The following is a 26,069-nucleotide window of genomic DNA, read 5'->3' as shown; positions in this document are numbered from 1 at the left end:
AAAACAACCTAGTTTTTTCAATAAATAAATCGGAGAAAAAAATCAATGTCTAGTGGAAACCTATACATTAAAAGAAGCTTAAGATTCTTACCAACCAACTGCAATATGTAGACCTTGTTTGGACCCTGATTTGAACGAACCAACTGCAGACAATTTTTTACAAAGCAATCAGAGAAATCTGAATACTGATTGGATCTGTTGAGGAAGGAGATAGATGGGCCCCTGCGCCGGACAGCTGGGGTTTGTCAAGTGGAGTAAAACTGAATCTTTGTTCTCACCCAGGCACTCCAAGAAGAAAGCTAGTGGCAGAAGCTGAGCTCTGCTGAAGTAAAGAAATAAGATGACCACTCCTGAGGTCAAGGAAAACTTCCCTGTCTGCACATGCGCAGGAAGGCTCCTTGGGATTCAAAAAGGGAAGGGGTGGCGCAGCGGTTGAGAGTCCGCCTGCCGATGCGGGGGACGCGGGTGCGTGCCCCGGTCCGGGAGGATCCCACATGCCGCGGAGCGGCTGCGCCCGTGAGCCATGGCCGCTGAGCCTGCGCGTCCGGAGCCTGTGCTCCGCAACGGGAGAGGCCTTAACAGTGAGAGGCCCACGCAAAAAAAAAATTGATGCGTCAGTTTTACAAACAAGTTTTTTTAAAACTATTAACACTATTAAAAGTGTATAGTTTTAAAACGGGATTAGTATGTTGTTTAAAGTTACAAAGGTAAATGAGAGATAAAGGAGATGGGTAGCGTGCCACATCTTCGTTACCATGGCATGAGGTCAAAAGGTAACAAAAATGAGCAAATCAAGAAATAGCTTGGAAGAATTTTACTTCGATGTTCTTTAGGAAACAAAACTAGAAACAATTTATTATGGTTAAAGTGGCTGCCTCTGAGGATGGGGAACTTCTGCTTTTCATTACAAATCCTCTTATACTAGCTTTTTTCAACGTGTGCTTTTACTACTTTGATGACGATAATTGTGAAAACAAAAAAGTCTCCTTTCAAAGACCTCTAAGCACACTGCAACTCAAGTCCAATTCCACACTCAGCTCCCCGCGGCCCACGCCTCTGGCAGCAAAGATGCCGTTATCTTAACAAACGATAGTTGGAGCCTCTACCCGGTGCGACCCTTGTTCCCGTCCATTTTTTCTCCAATCTTGGAAGGTTTTGGGAAACGCTACAACCTCCCCGATAACTCCGACAAGCACGAGGGTTCCCCGCCCCAAGCCTTGAGTTTCCTCCCCCATCTCATTCCCGGGGATGCCTCGGCGCGCGGACCCGGAAGCGGCGGCGCGGCCGCGTCCCGAGGCTCAGGCGCAGTCCTCCTCAGCCTCGTAGTCCCGCCCCTTCCCAACCACTCGCGAACCTTTCTGGGCCTCCGGGCCTTGGGTTCCCTCTTTCCGCCCAGCGTGGCCACGTGACGAGGGAGGGGCGGGTTGCGGAGAACGCTTCGCTTTCCCCCCGGGGCAATTTCTTGATCTTCTTCCAGGGTCTCCTAGCTGGGCGCCGCTCAAAGGCTCCCCTGGCCGAAAACAGGGGACCCGCCCGCCCCGGCGCCGCCTCCGCCTCGGCCGCGCTCTGTCACGCGCGGAGGGGCCGCGGTGAAGGAGAAAGGGAGGGCCGGGGCGGGCCGAGGCGAACGGGGCGGGGACTCGCGGTGTCCTGGGGAGGCTCTTAGGGCTGGGCCCGCTCTGGAGGTGCGGACACTCGCTGTTGCTGCTGCCGCCGCCTCGGCCTCAGCTGCCTCTGCTGGCCGTCACCATGAACCAGGACCTGCAGAAGGAGCGGGCCGCCGCCAGCTTCAACCCGGAGCTGCTCACGCACGTCCTGGACGGCAGCCCCGAGAACACCCGGCGCCGTCGAGAGATCGGTGAGGGCGGCGGGCCAGGCCTCCTTCCTTCCCCGAGCAAAGCTTGAGACTCCCTCCGGGAGGAATCGGGGGACGCTGTAGGGCGTAGGCCGCAGCCTCTGGCCCAGCTTTAGGGGAGCCTGGACCCCCATTTCCAGGGGCGGCTGTGGCGGGGGGAATCCCCTATAACGAGAGGGGACCTGTGCCCGTGAGTCTGCAACCTGCTGTGACCCAGGGAGCTTTAACGGAGCCCTGAATTTCTGTCTTCCTCTTGATATCCTTTAACTCCCTACCAGAGAACCTGATTCTGAAAGACCCAGACTTCCAGCATGAGGACTTGAATTTCCTCAGTCGTAGCCAGCGTTACGAGGTGGCTGTTAGGAAGAGTGCTACCATGGTGGAGAAGATGAGGAAGTTTAACATCGCAGACCCTGCTGAGATCATGTGGTTTAAAAAGTAGGTATGCCTTAGCTTAGATCGAGTGCCTAAGCCAATACTTCAGATCCGCAATCTGCGGTGTCCTTTTTCATCGTGCTTGACGTTTGAAGACTCGAATTGGCATATTTTCACGCCATTTTAAAGTTATTTGTGTCGAAAATAATGTTTACTTTTGTATTTAAGCCTTTGAAAGGGGTGGCATTTGTAAAAAGTTGATCATGGAAATGCTATAATTTTCTATCTCAAGAATCATACAAATTCGGTCCAGATGTCTCAATTTTGAGTGATTTAAATACAGAATGACTTTGCTTTTTGTAAGAAGGAGGCCTGCTAAATTTAGAAGCTGCATTTGGAAGGATGTTTTCAGTTGCAAGGACCAAACATTAAATATTTTGGAGCAGTAACAGGTCGTATTTTCATATGCGTGTAGATCTTGAGTTTAAAATAATGGAAGATGTGGGTGGAGGAAGAAGAACTTTAGTCATACCTTAGAATGAGTATAAAGTATTCTAAGAACCCAGCATTGTTGAATCTGGTGATGGTATTTAAATGGCTCCCCTGTCATACAAGACCTCATAAAAACATGCCTTGGTCCTACTGCTGAAAGAGTATGTTCTTTTTTCAGACCATCTGCTTTTTGTTGTGTTTTTAGAAATAAAACACACTTTTTTTTTACCTTTATGTAAATAAACAGTATAATTATATGATCTTAGTACAAGATTTCTTTGACTTTAAGCATCTCTTACACTTCTCGCTTATTCCTGGGCATTTCCTGTTTCAGGCCTCTACATTTTAGAAGAACTCCAATATTTTCATCAATAAAGAATAAATGGTGTGAATGGTACATATTTAAGAGCCAAGAAAAATGAAATATGTTACAAGTTCTGCCTTTATGTAGCAATAGGCATTCCTCCCCATACTACTGCTGCAAATACATAGGGTATATAATTATTTTCTATTTGACTTGGTTATTATTGTCAAGAGGAAATGATTTACTCCAGCCCTTAGGACCACACTCAGAACTCCTTTCCATTTTAGTTACAAAAATACAGTTAATTTGGTAGTCCAGTCAGAGTACTTATTAACTTCCAAATGCTTTTTTTTTATTTTTAAAGTTTGTAACTCATGGCTGTGAGGATATTGAGGTGGAGTAACTCCTAGAAGATTATGTTTCTAATTTTCCTGAGTTCGGTCTGTGAACTTTAAAAAATTAGTAAGATTTTATTCTTCCTTAAAACAACACAAAAGAGGAGGTTTGTTTTGTTTTACTTTGAAATGGCTGATGCCGTGTGTTTCAGAGTTGGTTAGAAGATTTCATGATCTGTGGTGGTGCACAACGTGTAACCAGACTCCGGTGAAGTCACAATGAAATAAAGTCTTTTATGTGAGTTAAAGATCAGTGGACACCAGCCAACTGTTTTGCGTATCATTTTGTATGACACAGACCTCACTATTGGCGAAGTACAAAGTACAAACTTTGGCGTACCCTTTGACATCTTTCCAGTATTTCTGGGATGTGACAGGGAGATCCATGTATGTTAGAGAAGGGGATTGAAAATTAGTCTTGGCAATTCCTGAACGCCATCGATTGTCACTCACACCCGTGTCTTATGTATCACTAACAAAGTTAACTGTGCTGTACCATTAACTGTGAGATGCATCAGATTTCTTACATGCTAAAATTGGCTGTGAGGAGAAGGATGCTATAATTAATGAAATATAGTAATATTTCTCTGGGGATTTGGGGCATTTACTGGTCTCTTTTACATCCAATTTCTCTATCACAAAATAAAACTCATGAGAGTATGTTGAAATTGACTACAGTATTAGTAAAGTACTTTGAGATTTCTCAACTTGAGCAGTGAAAGAATTCATCTCTCCCTTCCTTGAGAAAATAAGACTTTGCTGTTTGGGGAATAGGAGTTACTTTCCTAATCCCCTTTCCTGTAATTTTGTCTTTTAACTATACTATTTGCTATGCAAAAACTGTAAAATATTCTTAAAAGTACTTTAAAATTCTGATGAAAATCATCCATGGTTTCTGTTATCCTTATTAGGTTTTTAAAGCTAGTTGCTTGAAAAGCATCTTCAGGAGGGATTAAACATAACTTAAAAACAAGCACTGAGATTTTGTTCTTGAGTTAACTTTCTTTCTTTTTTTTTTTTTTTGCGGTACACGGGCCTCTCACTGTTGTGGCCTCTCCCGCTGCGGAGCGCAGGCTCAGCGGCCATGGCTCACGGGCCCAGCCGCTCCACGGCATGTGGGATCTTCCTGGACCAGGGCACGAACCCGTGTCCCCTGCATCGGCAGGTGGACTCCCAACCACTGCGCCACCAGGGAAGCCCGAGTTAACTTTCAAGTGGCTTCAAAAAAAAAAATCTCAGTATGTTTATGAAAACATAAGTATTTGACAGTCTTTATTTTGTGTCATATATTTTTTCCTCTCAGTTTCCTAGAGTTAATTATTTCGTGTCAGTGTCATCATTTTACCAACCCAGAGCCTCCTCAATTCCGTCAAGGGATTGGGAGTGTCTTATATTGCCACCATTTTTAGCACCTAAATTACTGGTTTTATTTCTCAGAAATTCTCGCAGGTTCATTTCCTCCTTTAGTAAAGCATGGTTGTGAGGGAGTGCTGTGGTGCCCTTGCCGTTGAGAGGCCAGTTTCTACATTTATCTCCTCGTTACTTGTCTCCACTTTAGTGATGAATATGTTTTGCAAAGAGCCTTACTTCTCTTTGTAGTACAGCAGCAGGAAGTTGCTGCGGATTGGTATTCCTATACCTCCTTTCCCCTCTTTCTCTCCTTTCAGTTTAAGGTTGTTTTTTTTTTTAAGGTATTTTTTTTAAATTTATTTAATTAATTTATTTTTGGCTGCGTTGGGTCTTTGCTGCTGTGCGTAGGATTTCTCTAGTTGCGGCGAGCGGGGGGCTACTCTTTGTTGCGGTGCACGGGCTTCTCATTGCGGTAGCTTCTCTTGTTGCAGAGCACGGGCTCTAGGGCGTGCAGGCTTCAGTAGTTGTGGCACGTGGGCTCAGTAGTTGTGGCTCACGGGCTCTAGAGCACAGGCTCAGTAGTTGTGGCACACAGGCTTAGTTGCTCCACGGCATGTGGGATCTTCCCGAATCAGGGCTCCAACCCGTGTCCCCTGCAATGGGCGGTGTATTCTTAACTACTGTGCCACCAGGGAAACCCTCAGTTTAAATTAATATTTGATATTTGTGTGAAAATCATAGAACCTTAGGGTTAAAAAGCATTTCTGATGTTGACTAGTCCAGGCATTCCTTGGATGTTTGAATCTGTCCCCAGCACCCCTGAAAGGTGGTGGGATGGTTTCAGGGCCTCCCCAGATGTGAATTGGCAGCCTACCCGCCCCTTTCCCTTAATTCATGCTCTGCTTGTTGTACAAGCCAGGATAGGCTGGCGGTGACACTGCTTCCAATCCATCCCTTGAAAAGTCATGAGGGTCAGTTAGGTGGTACTTACTTTGTACCCTAAGCTCTTTTATTTTTTTTTTTTAAATAAATTTATTTATTTTTATTTTTGGCCGTGTTGGGTCTTTGTTGCTGCGTGCGGGCTTTCTGTTGCGGCGAGCGAGGGCTACTCTTCCTTGCGGTGCGCGGGCTTCTCACTGCGGTGGCTCCTCTTGTTGTGGAGCACGGGCTCTAGGCGCGTGGGCTTCAGTAGTTGTAGCACACGGGCTCAGTAGTTGTGGCTCACGGGCTCTAGAGTGCAGGCTCAGTAGTTGTGGCGCACGGGCTTAGTGGCTTCGCTGCATGTGGGATCTTCCCGGACCAGGGCTTGAACCCATGTCCCCTGCATTGGCAGGTGGATTCTTAACCACTGCGCCACCTGGGAAGCCCCTGAAGCTCTCTATATAGATAGATCTGACAGAATAGACCCCTAAAAAAGCTACAGCACAATGTAGCCGAGGCTGACTAGTGTACGTAACTCGTATTTTGATCATCTCACAGATTCTCTTTTGTGAGAAAATCGTTGAAGACTGAATTTCATTATGATTAGAGTTCCCTTAATCTGGAATAATTTTCAAAGACCGGTTGTGATAAATTTTTAACACTCACATTACCTACTTAGCCGTTTCTAAGCTCTGAAGACCTGTAGAGATGTGTGCTTTGGCCCCAGAACGCATATGTACCATCCTGGACATTTGCTTCAGTTACTAGGGAAAGATAGTATAAATTATTCTTCTTTGGGACATTTTGTTAACAGGTCAACAAATAAGTGTTCTGTGGAGTGTCTTTTGATTTTCAAAACAAGTAAAACCTGAAAATAATCCAAAAACAAATAGGCAGACCCTCCAAAAACTCAAACCAACAAATAACACCAACAGTATGATAAACAAAAGGGGGTTGAGGCTAAAACATGGTAGAATTTGCTTCCTGGATTAAGTATGAAATTCAGAATTCTGGCCCTGAAATGACTAGGGGGAGAAGAGATTCCACTAGATTCTGCTGTTGGCTTTTTAGGTAGTAAATGATAAATATTAGTCTTAATTTCCTAAGAAAGAGGTTTAAATTTTTCTAACCTTCATCCTCAGGGCCACAGCCATCTGGCAGGATTGGTAGTAGAATGCAGTTTCCAGAGTAAGGCTGAGATCCTTTTCTTTTCTCTCCCGTAGACTACATTTGGTCAATTTTGTGGAACCTGTGGGCCTCAATTACTCCATGTTTATTCCTACCTTGCTGAATCAGGGCACCACTGCTCAGCAAGAGAAATGGCTGCTTTCATCCAAAGGACTCGAGATAATTGGCACCTACGCCCAGACGGAAATGGGCCACGGTTAGTCCACGTTTGAGGCTCAGCGGGTAACCCACCTCAGGACTGCAGTTAACAAATGACTCTTGGCAAAACGAACAAACAAAAATGACTCCTGGCATTTGACTTTTTTCTGCTGCTACACATTTGGGGTTTTATTTTTAAATTGTTAAATCTTAAATAAAATTCAGCCTCTTATTTTCTGATAGTTTCTTTCCCCTTAAACTGGTCCAAGACTCTGGCCTGAAGCATCTGTCATTGTTATTTTTTAAGGCTCGTTACCATTGCTGCATACATCCGTTAAAATGGGTGTTGAGCAGTTTGGAAAGATGGGGTTGAAAATACGGCAAAGCGCCCCATTGTATTGGTGTCTGATTAAAGACTTAGTTGCAAATTCTTAAGAGGGTTCATGCCTCAGCAACATCTGGAAGATGCTCTGCTTTAATGAAGTTAAAGATGTGGATTTTAAAGGGGCAGAGGGTTAGAGTGGTGAAGGTTGTGAGATGGTTTGGGAAAAAGTCCACGATGCTCTTCATTGCTTTTTATTCATTTTTCTGTTCATGTCCATGGACTTTATATTACCAGTAATTCTTGGTTAAATTGTTCCTAAAAACCTGGCTACTTTCAAAAAGTTTTGTGTTTAGTCTTGTGAAACAGGTTTGTTTTCATAGATGAGGCCACTGACAGGTTTGAGTGTCTTGGAATTTGAGCTGCCCGGTTCATAATGCTTCCCTTATGTAAATAAAGGAAAGTAAAGAAAAAGAATGAGAAAAGGATGCAGATATCAGGAAGACTTCATTTTTGTGTTTGATTTGGTGCTTTTTGGTTTGCAAATTGGTTTAAGGAAATGTTCTTTCCCATAATGCCTGTGGGAACTGCAGATTCTGGTCATGGTACAGTTTTATGAACACCCTGCCAAACACCCATGGCCATCTTCAGGATGGTCAACACTGAGATGACAGACCTGAAGGAAGGTGTCCTAACGGAAGGAATATCACATTCCTGCAATGTTCCTCTCTTGGAGTGTGCCCTCGTGTTTTGTTATCTTCAGATAGCTTTGAAATAGGGGGCATAAGATGTAAACTGTTGTAAGGCTAAGTGAATCTGATCTGTGTATCTCTTGTTGGTCTAATCCTTCTGCCTCTATCTATAAGGTACATTTCAAATGTATATTTGAAGGAAGAGAGGAGGAAATGACTTGAACTTCACTGGTTTGAGGAGCCCAGAACGTTGGACTGAGGTCCTTCGTTGCTCTGGGCGAGTTTGTATTTGTTAGAGTTTTCTTTCCCTTATTCCTTCTAGTTTTCGAATGCTTTTTTGTATTCGAACCAACTCTGTCTCAATCTTTATGGTTTATTTAGAGAACAGAGTTTTAAGATTAGGTCTTGTTTCTTGCTGGAACTTTGTCAGTTCATATTAGTTGTGCTTCACTGACTGCTGTTCTTTTCCAGAGAAGCCAGTCAGTTTGTTGGCTAATTTGCATCCTGTGACAGTACGGTCTTATGTAGAATATATAAAAAGTACTTCAACATCAACGGGATTGGAAATAGAGCAACTTGTACAGGATGAAGATTTGACCATTTAAATTCTGAGACTTTGGAACATTGGTCAACAGTGATTATCTAAGTGTTCTCACAGAGTTGGCTATAACTTCGAGTTTGGGATTCTTTCACCTCTGGGTAGCCGCTGAGAAGTGAGAGACTCAAAATTTCTCAGGCTTATTCCAGAATCCTCAAGAATCTTAAAATTCAACCACTTGCAGAAAGTCTAGGTCACCAGTTTTCTCTCTTCCCTCGAGAATTGTGTCTTCCCTCCTCTAAATACACACCTGTCTGTATAGGCACACAAGCCCCAACACACATTTGGTCTGTGAGTGCGCGAGCCTTAATCAAAGGCAGAGGCCTGGGCCAAGGAGGGCACCCTCTTCCTGGGGTTCTGGTGTTAAAGGGACAGTCTGGGACGTGGTCCAGGGGTATTATCCTGACCATACGTTTCTCCAGGTCACAAAGCAAGTAGTGTGTTTGGTCTTCACAGGTATTTGATCATTTCATGTTCTGGCCAGTTAATAGGAATTCTTCTTGCCTTTTCTATTATTGTTATTGTTATTTTAATTATTAAGGAAAATAGAGCTTATGTAGTACATACTTACCATCCTTGAAGATGGTGGTGCAGATTCTTTGCAAATTCCCATCACTAATACTCAAATGTGAAAATACTCTTCCTTTGAAACTTGAAAAATAAATAGTAAACTCGATTTTGTAAGTCACTAATCTTTCTCTCCCTGTATCTCACTGCTCTGTCTCTCCGAGAGTCTCCTGTCTTCTTTTTCCAGGAGGGATTCTCTTACCTTTATGGACTTCCCATGAGACTTGCTCCTTGGGTATTCTAATTTCCCCACTGTCAGTAATAACAATATCAGTCTCTTTACAGAAACTGTGTTCTTTGGGTTATGCTTTTGGAATATCTTTCTCAGAAATGAATTACTACATCTGAAGGGAATGAACACTTCATAGCTTCTGTTGCTCAAGACATGGAACAAGTTTTGATGTACTTAGTGAGTTCGTGTCTCCATAGTCCTATCAACGTGATTACTTTGTTTTTTTCTACTTTTATATATATCTAAGAGTTAAAGTTTTAATTCTTCCAGTGCTATGAGCCTGGATGTTACATGTTTAGCTTACTGTAAACTGGGTTTTTCTCCTTTGAGTATTGAATACATAGAATCTGCATATTGATCTTACAAGATTTTATTGTATCCTTCCAATATTTCTTTCTATTGCCTCTGTTTGATTAAGCATTTTGGCCTTATGTATTCAGTGCATCCTTCTCTGAATAGGTATAAGTTTTCTTTTTCCCGTATCTTGGATAATTATCTTCTATTTTATTCCCTTTTTTGTTTGTTTGATTTGTGTTTAATGCTTTGACTTGTGTATGATACAGAGAAGAGTGAACCCCATACTATTTTTGTGTTTATTAACTAGTAGCTCTTTCCCCTCGTTATGTTCTTTCTGGTTCATCTTAGAGTTTTGTAATAGTTTCAGTTTATTTATGGAACCTTAAATATATTACATTAATTTTTTTCTTTATTTTTCTCCTAGCATCATAAGCTTGGCTCATTGTTGCTTTTTAAGATATTTAAAAATCTGATAGAATAAGCCTACTATTGCTATATTTCAATTTATATGTATTTGGTGTCCTTGCATACTTATTCTCCTAGATGAATTCTGATTTCAATTTGCCAAGTTCGAAAACATATCCTGTAGGAATTTAAAACCCATTGCCTTAAATCCCTGTATTTTCTTGGGAAGTATTAATTTTATTTAGTCCTCTCAGCCAAGAATTAGCAATTTCTTTCCTATTGTCCATTTTCATATCTTTTATTCATCCTGTTAGGCATTTATATTTTCTCTTAATTAAATCTGTAATATTCTGAGCTAAATTACTTAACAGATTTTTTAAATATTTTGTTGCTGTTATAAATCACCTTTCTCTTTACCAGGGTTTTCTATTTGAATGGTTCTAATGGATAAGAATGAGTGATTTTTTTTTTTTAATCCTGGTTTTTCTAAATTCATTTATTATTGATGGTGTTTTGTTTTTGTTGATTTCCTAGGATTATAATCATATTGTCCGTGGAGATGCTATTTTGATTTCTTCCTTTCTCATATATTATTAATCTAATAATTTTGTCCTCAGTATTGACTGCTAGCCTTCCCAGCCCTGTATCATGTAGGAGAGCCTGGGAAGGCCTTCTGGTGTTACGGTTTTGAAAGAATCGACTCCAGCTCTTTACCAAGCAAAATGTTGGTGCTTTGCAATTTTAAAATAAATTAATTAAAAATAATATATGATCTTTATCATGCATAAATGGTATAGCAAATACTTGATTTAAATCAAAAACTATCCAGGTCACTTTCTCCTTGTAACATTTCTGCATTTCATCCACTTCTGAATAATCCTTATCCTAGTCACAAGAGACATTTTTCTCCTGAAAACATTTTTTTGCTTCAAGACAGTTTCTGATTATAAGTAGTTTTACCCCTGCCCTCCTGAGTGTACTCTGTGGTAACCCTTGGTGCCCCTCATTATTCCCGAATACACGCCCACCCATGACGAGTCTGGGCGCCTCTGAATGGCCTCTCCTTCACCAGGAATCGCTCTGGTTTCTAGTCATGGAAAGTAGCCTCTCAGCACCGTGAGTGGCTGGCCCCAGGCCACAGCTTTCAGTCCTACTTCAGAGTTTTCTTCTTTTAGCTCCTAGGCGCACATTAATTTTTCTTCCTACACATCATTCTTTTAAAAACAGCACAGTTGACATTCCTGTCTGTGCGTGAAAAGTACTCTCTCATCCCTGGAATGTGTTTTTCCAGGGATTTCCACTTTTTTTCTTTTTTTTAACTTTTTATTTTGAAATGATTACAGATTCATAGGAAGTTGCAAAAATAGCACGGAGACGTCCCGTGAACCTTTCACCCAGTTTGCACCAGTGGTGACATCTTACAGGATTTCCACTTTGATGCTTCCGAGTCTAGCTGTGATTTTGGCAAGTCTTTCTAGTGTCCCCACTGTTGTCCTCAGCCCAGGTTGCACTAGAAGACGTGATTAGGAGATGAGATTCTTGTCCTTGTTTTGCCATTATCTTTTTGACCTGAAGACACATAATTCACCTCAGCTTTAATTTCTCTGTAAAATGAGGAAGTTATTCATGCATTCTTCAATCTTTATGTAATTGGTTAGCTGAAAGCTCAGCCCACCCCCCGCCCTCTTTGGAAAACATCACATGTCAGCCCCTGCCTAGAGCACCCTGTCCTGATTATTCTCCTCCTCAAGTGGAACAGTTGGAGAAATTTTGAAACTGAAATGTTTAGGCTCATTTCTAAGATAATGAGCACAGGAAGAGTAACATAGAATTGATTAATTTTGAGCTGGAAGTTAAATAAAATGCCAGTAGCATGCAACAATACAAAGCCATATAGAACTATTTCCTATTAGAAATAAATTCACATAAAAGTCTAAGGCACCTGCAAATTTTAAATGGAAAAGAATGACTTTAGAAAGTGGATTTAAAATGACAACTAACATGTTTATTATCATTTGTGATAATTCCCATATAATTGTAATGGAGAGCTTGTTATGCATGAATCTGTTATTTGTAAATGTTACGGTCTTCACTAAAAATCACATGTCTTTTTATTTCTGAAATTAATTATTGGGATGAAGAGCACTGTCAATTTTTGTATTACATTGTTTCAGTAGCATGTGGCTGGATATTTGTGATGGATCCAAATGAAATGACCAGAATTATGTGAGGAATGCGGATTAATGCTGGATGCTTTATGGACAAACAGAAAAGATTCTAGCCTAGAAGCATTATTGGAATTAGATCCTGGAGAAACTTTTGTCCAAGAGAACCACTGTGTTCTCCTGTCTCAACTTTTCATTAGACTAAATAAGTCACTGTACAACTTAAATTCTCCATTCCATCCAGCCTTTTCAGGTTTTTTATTTACTTTAATTGCAAGGCTCGAATCCTCTGCCTTGCGCACATGGTCTTGTGCTGCACAGGCTTTGGCATCGGTAGCCAATCCCTACCAAGATTAATTAATTTTAGAGATGAGTAGCCTTAGAAAATACTTCTCGCCAACATAAGAAAAATGGAAATTGCTAAGAGTTATAAAGTAATACAGACAGGGCAGTGCTCCCATCCATAATAAAGTCCACCCATTAATTCATACTTAACAGAAGGGTTTTTTTCCTCCTTCCCTTGCTCTGTTTGTTCAAATTGCTGATTCTCTCACACCTGATGACTCTTCTCTCAAATGCCCATCCTTGGTATTTCTTTGAAGCCTTGTGCACCGAGGGCAGTCTGGGCCTCTGGATCTTCACTTGGGCATGTTCCTGCCCACCTTGCTTCACCAGGCAACCGAGGAACAGCAGGAACGCTTCTTCGTGCCCACCTGGAACTTGGAGATCATTGGCACTTATGCCCAGACAGAGATGGGTCATGGTATGGTGCATTCAGTCTACCTTCTGGGTTGGGCGGGGCTCTTCGAGCTTAGCATGCATGGAGTGTCCACCACATGTCAGCAGTGGCATATCCACGTGCTGTGTAAGATCTGTTTAAATGCAGTCTTTCTGCAGCGGCCAGGGTTTTCACACATATAAGTCTCGGCATAGACAATGCTTTGGTCGGTGGAAATAAAAGCTTATATTATCACAGACATGCTGATTGATTATTCATGGTTCCCCTTCAGAAGGTCAAGAATTACAAGTCAGGCCTTACTTAATAAGTGATTTTTCAAGTTCACTGAAGTTGTATGGAATTTGTGTGTATATAGAGCCTGAACCCGTCTCTTTTTCTTCATTACTATCTGGTTATCTTTGCTACTGATACCTTAATGAACTTGCACAGATTGCAGAAGAAATACAGATTAACAGAATGTGTGCTCTTTGACTTGCTGAAGGGAAATGAGTGGCTTATATAACCAAAACATGCAGCATTTTGTACCTTGACATTATTTGTGCCTTGATTCAGTAAATTCAGTAAAGTTCTGAAAGTGGCTTTGGCCACAGTTTAGAAAAAATAAGATAAGTTGTACTTCCGGGCAGTTGATTTCATATTCTGTATGTACTGCCTTTCTGCTTTTTAAAATATATATATATTTATTTATTTATTTTTGGCTGCGTTGGGTCTTCGTTGCTGTGCATGGGCTTTCTCTAGCTGCGGAGAGTTGGGCTACCCTTCATTGTGGTGCATGGGCTTCTCATTGCGTGGCTTCTCTTATTGTGGAGCACGGGCTCTAGGTGTGCGGGCTTCAATAGTTGTGGCACGTGGGCTCAATAATTGTGGCACGTGGGCTCAGTATTTGTGGCTCGCAGGCTCTAGAGCGCAGGCTCAGTAGTTGTGGTGCACGGACTTAGTCGTTCCACGGCATGTGAGATCTTCCCGGACCAGGGATGGAGTCTGTGTCCCCTGCATTGGCAGGCGGATTCTTAACCAGTGCACCACCAGGGAAGTCCCTGTACCACCTTTTTTTTTCTTTCCATCCCTCACCTGTCTTTTCCTGTGAACTGGATGGGGCTGGAGGTGGTGGCTGTGCCTGGTAGCATCCGTTCCACATTGGTATCTGTGTTTACCATTTGTTTACTTCTGGCTTCTCTTTTCCTACTCAGACATTTCAGAACAGCTGGTCTAGTGTATATTTTCCACTTGCTCCTTATTCCTGTACAACTTCATCTTCATTTGATTGCTAATTTGGCTTTCAGCTTCCGTGGTAAATAGTATTTTAGAGGATTTTCCTAAAACTCGAAGTGGAATACTGTTTGATTCAGTTGTGCGTTTGAAAACGTTTTGTCATTACCTGTTCTGTTTAATATGCTACCTCGTTTTCTATAAAAGTTTCTTCTTTGGTGAAAGGAGTCTTAGTGTCTGATTCCTTGATTCCCACACAGGGAGAGGTTGTGGATCACACATAAACTGTCCATTTCTGTTATTTAACTCGGGAGTTTCTAAGTGTTTCACAGTTTAAGTGTTTAATGAGATCTGGCATTATCAAAGCAGTTTGGTAAAAGGTTCTCAGCATTGGCTACAGGATAGTATTACTAGGGAGGGTGTCACTTAGAACATTTTTCTGTAACTTTTTTCAAATAATTTTGGCACGTTTGTATTAGGATTTAAAACACGAATCTCTGTCTGTCTCCATTATACATAAAATGGAAACTCTTCCTAGTCACACTAGTGAACCAGCCAGGAATAAGTTAAGGCTTAGTGTTGAGTCTGCAGGGTGAACTTGGACCTTATTATTGGACTTTTAGAAATTAAAAAAAGTGACTGTTCCAGGTCTTTTCCGCATAATGATTATAACTTTTTTTTTTTTTTTTTTGCCGCACTGCAAGGCATGTGGGATCTCAGTTCCCCAACCAGGGATCGAACCCGCGCCCCCTGCATTGGAAGCGCGGAGTCTTAACCACTGGACCGCCAGGGAAGTCCTGGTTATAACTTTTTAAGTTCTTGTTTTCCTTTCTAGCATTCATTCTGAAATAAATTCTCAGTTTACAAGAACTTTAGCCGAGTCTCTTCCTGTCACGTGTTCTCATTCTTTGTTATAATACAGAATTCCAGAACATTGCATTGGTGTGGTAGACACAATACCAGTGAGTTGAAATTGGCACACTAACAGCTTAGATATGCCTTTAAAAGGTCAGTTAACTTCCCTGTTAAATTCGTATCCTGTGACCTTACGAAACTATGATTCTAATCTGCCTTTATTTTACATTTTCTTTTGGTTGATCTAAATAAATGTTCCATGTCCACTGCCACAGAAGTGCACTAAATCAAGTACAGAAATGGAATATCCTTGACATTTGTGTTTTCAGCTTAGTAGGAACAGATCAGGAAATTACATATTAATTAAGCTGAGGTAATTACGTGTCTTGGTTATTAACCATTTGTAGTTCATCTGCAGATGTTTTATTGTTGTTCGATTTTGTTACTCTCTGAGATGCTAGAGCTTTAAAGGACTGGGCAGGAGATTTTACCCTGTACCTGTTTTTTCCTGTATTCTGTCTGAAGTAGGTGTAATTCATTTTCTTAGGAACTCATCTTCGAGGCTTGGAAACCACAGCCACTTATGACCCTGAAACCCAGGAGTTCATTCTTAATAGTCCTACTGTGACCTCCATCAAGTGGTGGCCCGGTGGGCGTAAGTGAATTTTTTAACAGTTATTGGATGTTTTAAGATTTATTATAACGTGTTTAGAATGTAGAGCTTATATGAGAATATAATTTTGAAATATAGAAAAAGCTTCTTAGAGCTTAAACTATTCTAAGATATTTCACATTCTCTTGTGTTGCATGTTACAGATATTTATATGTTTTACAAAGCGCAGAAAGGGCAGCTATCTTACTCTGCTTTTCATGGTTTTTCATTTAAATATTCTCGTGTGTTAGCATAGTTTCCATAGTCATCATTTAAAGTAATTTAGTTTTCCCTGTTTGGTTAGTCATTTCCATACTGGAAAGCATTTGAGTTGTTTTCAAATTTTTATTATAAATAGCTTTGACATGAAATTTTATTTAATATCGTCTTCCATTCTGAGTTATTGTTTTAGGATATATATTTCAGATGAGATTAGTGGTTGAAGGATTTTGTTATTCACGTTATATATTTTAATATGGGATGTTACGTTTTGCTAGGAAGAAAACTAGCATGCAAAAAAAGAAATATTTCTGGATGCACTAACCAAAAATCTCTTAAAGCAGCTGTATCCCATAGTACTTTCTGCAATGATGGAATATTCTCTGTCTTTGCTGTTCAGTGTGGTAGCTACTAGCCACTTTCAGCTTTTGAGCACTTGAAATGTAGCTAGCTGACCTGAGGGACTGAATCTTTAATTATAATTAATTTAAATGTAAACAGCCACGTGTGGCTAGTGGCTACTGTTTTCGAAAGCCCTGCCTTAAGGGAGAAAAAGGATGTAATTTAAAGTAATGTTCTAGAATTATCCTAAAAATTTATTTATGTAAATGAATGAAAAATAAGTAGAAAAGCCTACTTCTTAAAAATGCTATCAAATTAACATACTGTACACTTTAAACTTAGACGTCATATGTCAATTACATCTCAATTAAAAATGTGTTTATATATATTTAAAAAATGAAGGATCGCTTTGCCAAAATTCAATGAATTTTAATAACTATCAGCTTAGCTGGATTTCCTTCTGAAAACTAGGCATGACACTGTCATAAGAAAAGCTCTCTGGGCACACTTTATTGATGGAATCTAGTGTTATATTTAACATATGCTTTTTTCCCCCTCTTTTGTTTCTATGAAAATGTAAAAATGTTTGCTCACTTCCCTCTCTTGTTCTCTTTGATGTTGCAGTTGGAAAGACTTCAAATCATGCAATAGTACTCGCCCAACTCATCACTCAGGGGAAATGCTATGGATTACATGCCTTCATTGTACCTATTCGTGAACTTGGGACGCATAAGCCTTTACCAGGTTAGAACTGTTCATCTGATGTTGAGGTGAAAATTAAACCAATCACTTTCTTCTGCAAAAAGTATAATACATAACTAAAGAAGAGGAGGGAAGCCAGGAATTCCAGAGCATAAACACCTTGTGACTTTCATCTGCGGTAGGTATTACTGTTGGAGACATTGGCCCCAAATTTGGCTATGATGAGATGGATAACGGCTACCTGAAGATGGACAATTATCGCATTCCCAGGGAAAACATGCTGATGAAGCACGCTCAGGTATATTTAGACAGAAAATAGGAGGAGAGGTATCAGACGGGGATTTCAGTGGCTGTTGATAATCACGGGGTTAGAAGGATCTGTTCTTTTAGAAGGTACTAACAGATTTTTACTTCTGAAGCTGCTTTTATTATGACCATGAAATCAAAAGCAGTTGGCAGGTATGAAGAGCATGTTTTGTTTTGCAAAACCAGTGGGGCTCAAACTTTAGCATGCATTAGAATCACCTGGAGGACTGGCTAAAACCTAGAGTGCTTGGCCCCCAGAGTTTCTGATTTAGGAGGTCAGGGTGGGGACTGAGCATCAGGTGATGCTGATGCTGCCTTTCTGGGGACCACACTTTGAGAACAACTTGCCTAAACTGCCACTTGGTTTTAACAGAGGGAAGCATCCATCTCATGTTCTTTTTCCAGGTGAAGCCTGATGGCACATACGTGAAACCCCTGAGTAACAAGCTGACCTACGGGACCATGGTGTTTATCAGGTCCTTCCTTGTGGGAGAATCCGCTCGGTGTCTGTCTAAGGCATGCACCATTGCCATCCGCTACAGTGCCGTGAGGCATCAGTCTGAAATCAAGCCAGGGTAAGGGTGGAGTCGGAGATGAGCTTGGTACTGAAGACCTGGCTTGGACCCCATCCAAATATCAAAATTCCCAAATGTGTTGTGGAGAAAGTGCATTTGCTGTAAAATTAGCTAGGATGGCAGTGTACTGAGTCTGAGAACCTAGACTTCCCTTAAGTGGAAAGTTGAGAATAACCACCTAATTATTACTTTTAACCTTCTAAGAAAAACAGTAATATTATTTGAGCTTTATAAATGAAATGTTGAAAACACTGAAGGTGGTGTGAAGATTCTAGTTGCTACTAACAGTTACAAATCGGGTATAGTGAAAGTGACATTAAACTTGATTCTCTGTTGTGTTCGTGGACATGGTTTATTCTTACAACTGCCTATTACTTGGGCATGACTCTTTGATAAATTTTTTACTCTTAAAGAAGGAATAAAGAAATTGATAAGAGCAGACCTGCTTAGACTTCAAATATTTAACTCAGTGCATTGGGTCTCCTCAAACTGTGGTCAGAATATAGTTTATTCAGCCATCTAGACCCCTTTAATGTCTTCCTCCTGTGAAGTTAATGAACTTTGGTTCCGGAAGTTGCCATGAGATACAATTTTCTTAGATTGGAAAGACTAAGAAAAATATGAAAGTCAGCTAGAAAATCCTGTCCAACTAAGGCAGCTCATCAAGGTGGTTAAGCACGTGGTCTTCTATAGCCAGATACCCTAGATTTAAATCAAGGATCTGCCACTTATTAGCTCTCTAGGTTCTTAACCTCTCATTTTCTCCATCTGTAAAATGGGGGTAATAAAAGTTACCCTCACAGGATCTTTATAAGGATTCGATAAATTCGTCTTTCAAAGTGCTTAGACCAGAACCTGGCACATAGGAAGCTCTGTGTAGGCATTTAATTTTTTCTCCCCTTTTTTTATATGCTTTAGTGAACCAGAACCACAGATTTTGGATTATCAAACCCAGCAGTATAAACTCTTTCCCCTCCTGGCCACTGCCTATGCCTTCCAGTTTGTAGGCGCATACATGAAAGAGACCTATCATCGGATTAATGAAGACATCAGCCAAGGGGACCTGAGTGAGCTGCCTGAGGTCTGCGTCGTGTCTTGCTCCCTTGTGGGCACCCTTCTAGTTCACATTTGCCTATTGGATCATGTCCAGAGAAAATTAAACATTGGGATATCTTGAAAAGAATCCATATATTCTCAAAATACAGAGAGAGTTTGCTAATTGAGAGTGGATCAAAGGTGAAGATGCGTGGGTTTGTTTTTAAGTTTCAGAATTACTGTACCATGTTGGTCATTTATTAATCAAAGGAACTTAAGTGGCGCCACTTTTGCCATGTAGAACAGTTCAGAAGGGAGTGGGGGAATGTTGCTGGCCCAGGCCAATCAGATGAGCTTGCTTTTCAGTTTACATGGCATAGCAAGTGATTTTGTTTGCTGTTTGTTTGGTTGGTTTTTTTTTGGCTACGCCACGTGGCTTGTGGGATCTTAGTTCCCTGACCAGGAACCCAGGCCCCTGGCAGTGAAAGCGTGGAGTCCTAACCACTGGACCGCCAGGGACGTCCCTGCCAAGTGATTTTGAAAGTGACAAGTGCTGTTAAGTGAGGCTAAGTGTGTCTCATTGGAATGCGGGCTGTCAGCACCACAGATGTTCTGATGGCCTGTGCTTCCCCCTTCAGCTTCACGCCCTCACTGCCGGGCTGAAGGCTTTCACGTCCTGGACGACTAACACTGGTATTGAAGCATGTCGGATGGCTTGTGGCGGGCATGGCTATTCTCACTGCAGTGGACTTCCAAATATTTATGTCAATTTTACCCCAACCTGCACCTTCGAGGGAGAAAACACTGTCATGATGCTACAGACGGCCCGGTGAGAATCTAATTCATGATTTCTCATATGTGTTCTCAAGAGTGTTTGAGTCCTTTCCGTTGGTTCTTATTCCCATGTTTTCTCTTCTCATTATATTTGTTCCAGAAAGATGTCATTTTTGCCTTCCATCCTGACCCACGGTTTTTTCTTGGGGTCAGGCTAGTACGAAACAGTTGTCCCACAGCTTAAAGTCATTTCAGGAGTTCGTTTTATTTCTGTTTCACGAGAAGCATAGTTGCTGAAAGCATGTGTCCTGGTGACTTTCAGGTTCCTGATGAAAAGTTATGACCAGGTGCACTCAGGCAAGTTGGTGTGTGGCATGGTGTCCTACTTGAATGACCTGCCCAGCCAGCACATCCAGCCACAGCAGGTGGCCGTCTGGCCAACCGTGGTGGATATCAACAGCCCTGACAGCCTGACAGAAGCGTACAAGCTTCGTGCGGCCAGGTGAGTACACCCTCAAGAGCTGGGACAGGGCCACGGGGGCCTCTGTGGCCAGGGGCTTGATGGGAGAGGCGGGAGGCACAAGTCCTAGCGATCACTTCCTTGAGCTCCAGTTTTCTAGTTCTTTTCTTTTTTTAACAGATTAGTAGAAATTGCTGCGAAAAACCTTCAAACTGAAGTGATTCACAGAAAAAGCAAGGAGGTAGCATGGAACCTAACTTCCGTTGACCTCGTTCAAGCAAGTGAGGTCAGCGATGGTCCTCTCTCCCCCTCCCCTTCTCCGTCCTTCACCACCCGCCTCATTTTCTTAGTGCAGAAACTGTATCACTGTTGAGTCTTTTTCAAAGGTTCTTGCACTCTGGTGTTTTCTTTTTTTCTAGGCACATTGCCACTATGTGGCAGTTAAGCTCTTTTCAGAAAAACTCCTCCAAATTCAAGAGAAATCCATCCAAGCCGTCTTAAGGAATTTGTGTCTCTTGTATTGTCTGTATGGAATCAGTCGGAACGCAGGGGATTTTCTTCAGGTATTTTCTAAGTTTAAGTCCTTTTATTAATGTATTTCTTAATTGTTTATAGAAAAATAATTGTGGTTTACTTCGTGGTTGTATGTGTATATATACACGTATGAATAGATTTATACGTACCTATGTTGCTTGCTTGTTTCTTTTAGGGGAGCATCATGACAGAGTCTCAGATCACCCAAGTGAACGAGCGCGTAAAGGAGTTACTGACTGTGATTCGCCCTGACGCTGTTGCTCTGGTTGATGCATTTGATTTTCAGGATGTGACACTGGGCTCTGTGCTTGGCCGCTATGATGGGAATGTGTACGAAAACTTGTTTGAATGGGCCAAGAAATCCCCACTGAACAACACAGAGGTAAAAAAAAAAAAAAAGTCTTTTCACCTTTTGAAATTGTTCATTTAAATATTAAGGCAGGAAAGGCCTCTGACTGATCATCTGTGAAAGCTTTGAAAGCTCTCATGGCCACTTCGGACAGTCTCTTTATTTGAGCAGCAGGTTCTGAAGGGAACAAGGTCTTCCTGCAGTGTGCAGGTTTTTAGTTTTCCCCAACTATTTAGCAACAATTGAAAAATTTCAAATGTATACACAAATAGCATACTCCAGTGCATCTCCCCCGTACCCTTTGTCATGTTTCAGCAACTGTCTGCTCATGGCCAGTTGCATTTCATCTGAACCTCCCAGCTAAGAATTATTTTGAAGCAAACCCGAGATATCAGATAATTTTATTCATAGATATTTCAGTATGTATCTCTAAAAGATAAGGACTCTTCTTAAAAAACATAAACACAATGCCATTCTCACACCTAAACAAATTAACAGTAATTCTTTAATATCATGAACTGCTACCCAGTCAGTGTCCAGATTTCCCCAGTTAGCTCAATTCTTCTTTTCTCCCCACTTCAGATTTTTTGAATCAGGATCCAAATAAGGTTCAGATAATTTCTTGATTAAAAGTATGCTATTTTATTTTATTTTACTAATATATTTATTTGTTTTTGGCTGTGTTGGGTCTTTGCTGCTGTGCGCAGGCTTTCTCTAGTTGGCGGCAAGCAGGGTCTCCTCTTCGTTGCAGTACGCGGGCTTCTCGCTGCGGTGGCTTCTCTTTTTGCGGAGCACGGGCTCTAGGCACACGGGCTTCAGTAGTTGTGGCTCGCAGGCTCTAGAGCGCAGGCTCAGTAGTTGTGGTGCATGGGCTTGGTTGCTCTGCGGCATGTGGGATCTTCCCAGACCAGGGCTTGAACCCGTGTCCCCTGCATTGGCAGGCGGATTCTTAACCAGTGCGCCACCAGGGAAGTCCAGGTATGCTATTTTAAATTGCAAACTCCGTATCAGTAATTTTTTCTCTCCCTTCCCTGCAGGTCCATGAATCTTACTACAAGCACCTAAAGTCACTGCAGTCCAAGCTCTGAAGTGTCTTGAGGACAAGTTCAATCTCCCGAAAGTAACTGTACTCTACTCCCCTTATACCTGTCACACAATTCGTGTGGAATCTGTATCAAATTTAGAAAAGCGAGAGCAAATGATAAATTGACCTTTTCTCTTTTTATAAATGAAAAAAAAAGAGAACAGATATGAGATTAAAGGAAAAAAACAGTTGTGTTTTACAAGTGCAATTAACACTGAAAGAGACCTGTTAAGCATTCAGAAAAAGCTTTAAGAAATGCCGTGTGACTTCCCTCTGTAACGCTGCTGATCCCAGGAGGCCAGGACTTTTGATAATTCGTAGAATTTAACTACTAAGTAGTTAATTATTTTCACATCTTAATTGCTAATCACTGGATATGCAAGTGTTTTTAAGCAAAGGTATTTTTTAAGTGGGGGTAGAACCCTTCCAAGCTTTCCTGCTAATTGTCCTACCACTCCTGCCGTGGGCGCTGGCTAGAAAGCAGGACTGAAGAAGAGGGATTGGGGAAAGAAACTAATCAGGAAACTTGGTGTGTGTGTGTGTGTGCGTGTGCGCGCGTGTGTGTGTGTGTGTGCGCGCGCGCGCGCGTGTGCGTGTGCGTGTGTGTGTGTGTGCGTGTGCATGCGTGCGTGCTTGATACATTGACATATTTCCTGCCTGCTTGCCCTCCTTTGCTGGTGTATAGTTCCTGTCTACCTGTTCACAGTAGCATTTTCCTAACACAGGGATTTCTTCAGCACAGGCTGCTGCAGGGTCACTGCCCCATGTGATTAGGAGCTAATCTTCCATTGGAGGGTTTCCCTAAATTGTTGCTCTTGTAGCAGTACAACTCCCTTCGTCCCGACTTCTTGGGCAAAGTTATCTCTACATATAACTTTCGGCAACTGATGGGACCTCCAAATCAGTGGTTTTGATCTCCCTCTCTCCCTCTCCCTCTCCCTCTCTCTCCCTCTCCTGAGAGAGATGCAAAAAAAAGGAGAAAAGGAGAGTCACATTTCCTTCTTAGTAGAATAAGGGCAGGAAGAGCTATCAGTTATGGTTACTGTAACTTTGGTGACCATATTAACTAACTTTCCTGGAACAATCCAGATTCCCTCTATTCTGTCACTTTGGTGCAAGCTGTTAAAATGCTCGGTGGTTACAGTGTCTGGCCTCACAAAAATAAAAGCACCACTCGCCGCCTCTTACACCCAGGAGTTGCACAGAGAGATCCTTTGACAAACCACGTGTTCTGATGTTTGGATCAGAAAATATAATCATTGAAACTGTGGCTAAAGGATAAATGGAAGTTCCATAGAAAATCCGTTTCTTATTGTATATCTGGCATTATTTTCAGTATGTTTCTGGGAGCTTTTTCTGACTTGCTAAATTGTCCTTTCAGCTGAAATCTAATTTATACAATCATTCTATATTTAAAGGCTAAACATGTATCTCTTAATGAATTTTTTCTTAAAATCAGTGTAAAACAAGTCACTTGATTTTTTGTTTTTGTTAACTCTTTGTGACATCTGCCTCATGAAACCAGTTGTTCTAACATCAGTCTTGAGAAATGTAGTATGTAATTCAGTGGAAATGTAGTTCCTATCTTGGGACCTGCCATAAAATCTATCCCAATGGAACGGGTAATAGGAGATAAGGTCCAGCAGAAGAAATACTGTCAGTTGACACAAGCCGTAATCTTTCCACCAGGAGCACTGATTGGTCATTGTGTTAAGACTGAAGTGAAAAAGCACTGTGTTAATCTCATTTGGGTGTATCTTTGACTAGATCAGATTCTGGGAAATAACAGAGAGTAAATTCAAATTCCTTAATATTGACCTGTTAAATGTAGAATAGTTTCCAATTAGGGGTTAAAAATCTTATTCACAGAGGGATATCCATAGTCAGGATCTAAGGGTGTTTGAAATGACACCCACCCAATCCAGCTGCATAGATCTGGGATCTAAGCAGGTTGGAACAGGTGGTGACTCTGCAGAGCCACCTTCAGTCCAGCACCTTGAGTTTCATTTAAAAACAATCTAATATTGACAGTATTTTTATTCGCGTTGGAATGTTTTGTCTTGAACTTTGTCCTCTGTAATTAAAGAATAAAGATATCGTAAAACCTCACTAATTTGTTACTATCAAGATGGAAAGAACGTGCCACATAACTAAACATAAGTTTAAATTATGAAGAATTTTAAGATGCAGGTGTAGGTAACACTAAACAAAAAAAGGAAGGAGTGAGAACTGCCTAAGCAGATAAGGCTGAATGGGCCGTGATGCTGTCATTGCAGCGTATCTGAGTGCTCTGTCCGTGCAGGAATACAGGTTTCTTGGCTGCTCGTAAGGAAGCAGCAGACCCAGCCTGCTGTCCCTTAGAAGCCAGACTTTGCCACAGATAAGTTTGGTTCTGTTGGGTTCTTTTATGAGCCGTTTTCACAAAGAGTACAGATAAATTTCAGCCTAATCTCCAAAATGATGATAAATCTCAGTAGAATTAATGAGATTTTTCTGTTAGATGATACTTATATAAGCCTTTGAAGTTTCATAGAGGTTTTTTCTATTTGTAATGGATGAAGGTTGATACTTCCTCACGTATTTGGAGTTCTACTTCATGCTCTACTCAGTAGATACCGAGGTGTACTTAAGTGTTTGGATATTGGTGACCTCAAAGCACAGTTGGCCCCAAAGCCTTTGGGGGCCTTCACGTTCTTGTCTTCAGAACATAGTACTGCTCAGTAGCAGCTTATCTTCAGAACATTCACTTAATTGCAACATTAACCACATTCAGGTACTTTCTGAGAACTCACTGCTTGTAATTTCAGATGCCATATACCTAGAGGTGTTTAACAGTTCCTAAAGTTACCAATGTTAGATCTTAATTCTTGGATTCTCGTCAGTGCAGGGCATGGTCGGGGAAATATATCCAGGTTCATCATCCTCGAGTCCTCTGGGGAACAAAAATTCCTTAGACGATTGACTGTTGGTCAAAGTTCCTCCTACCCCTTTCTGAGTTTTTTCCATCCATCCTAGTAGAAAGGGAGAGGATTAGATGCAGATGGCCTGTAACACCCACTAATCTTTTTATACATGTGGAAGGAATTACAGCTTTTCTTCGAGCAGTAGCTCTGCTGCAGCTGGAGAGAGGACCAGTGCCAGGAGAATGATGATTCTGCTTGAGAGAAGAGTTTTTTTGAGTCTCCTCAGATAAAGGTTTTGATCATTTTCATGGAATAACAAAGAGATCATCTCAGCTAATTGAATATTTACTGATCCATTCCTGGAGGATTAGACCAAGTCATTGTAAATGACGAAAATGTATTTTCATTTTAAAATATTGGTGGAGTTTTGCTTATAGTTGTCCAAACTAAAACTTTCAGTACATATTTTTGTGGTCCATGATAGTAAACTTAGAAACATAAGGAAGTTTTAGAGTTACTGGATGTTAGCTGTTGCAGACCTGCAAATTCCTAGATTTGAAGGGATTTTTGTTTGATTTTGATTTTGCCTTAAATTTAAGTGAGCCACTGATTATCTCTGGAAGATCATGGAAAATTGGGAGGGATTTTAAGAATTCCAAACCAGGGACTTCCCTGGTCGCACAGTGGTTAAGAATTCGCCTGCCAGTGCAGGGGACATGGGTTCAAGCCCTGGTCCTGGAAGACACCACATGCCGCGGAGCAACTAAGCCCGTGCACCACAACTACTGAGCCTGCGCTCTAGAGCCCGCGAGCCACAACTGCTGAAGCCCGCACACCTAGAGCCCATGCTCCGTAACAACAGAAGCCACCACAATGAGAAGCCCACGCACCGCAACGAAGAGTAGCCCCTGCTTGCCGCAACTAGTGAACGACGGCGCGCAGCAACAAAGACCCAATACAGCCAAAAATAACTAAAATATAATAAATTTTTTAATTTATAAAAAATTCTGAACCAAAATAAATTGTTTTGCCACA

The 26,069-nt window shown here is 41.5% G+C and overlaps 2 protein-coding genes across 4 annotated transcripts in view; one reads left to right on the top strand and one right to left on the bottom strand.

Moving 5' to 3' along the window:
- The window catches only part of TEN1 (TEN1 subunit of CST complex), a 16,109-nt gene extending 14,494 nt beyond the window's left edge, over positions 1-1,615 (bottom strand). The window contains exon 1 of the mRNA XM_082678524.1: positions 1,355-1,615. The gene's annotated coding sequence lies outside the window, so the exon portion shown is untranslated. The remainder of the gene's footprint in view (positions 1-1,354) is intronic.
- Positions 1,609-26,069, top strand: ACOX1 (acyl-CoA oxidase 1). 3 transcript variants are annotated; one of them, XM_082678522.1, is made up of 14 exons: positions 1,609-1,858; positions 2,134-2,293; positions 12,899-13,059; positions 15,647-15,754; positions 16,937-17,056; positions 17,197-17,312; positions 17,726-17,895; positions 18,814-18,976; positions 19,569-19,759; positions 20,027-20,206; positions 20,345-20,450; positions 20,584-20,727; positions 20,874-21,080; positions 22,085-26,069. In XM_082678522.1, the coding sequence occupies exons 1-14, from the start codon at positions 1,750-1,752 to the stop codon at positions 22,133-22,135; spliced, it is 1,986 nt and encodes a 661-aa protein (XP_082534648.1). In that variant the 5' UTR covers positions 1,609-1,749; the 3' UTR covers positions 22,136-26,069. The 3 variants fall into 3 exon arrangements, with proteins under 3 accessions (XP_082534648.1, XP_082534649.1, XP_082534647.1); XM_082678523.1 differs by lacking the exon at positions 12,899-13,059 and adding an exon at positions 6,916-7,076; XM_082678521.1 differs by lacking the exon at positions 1,609-1,858 and adding an exon at positions 6,916-7,076 and having other exon boundaries at positions 2,155-2,293.

Source organism: Grampus griseus (genome assembly GCF_964374135.1).
Source record: "Grampus griseus genome assembly, chromosome: 20".
NCBI classification, from domain to species: domain Eukaryota; kingdom Metazoa; phylum Chordata; class Mammalia; order Artiodactyla; family Delphinidae; genus Grampus; species Grampus griseus.
This window is presented reverse-complemented; position numbering and strand designations above follow the sequence as displayed.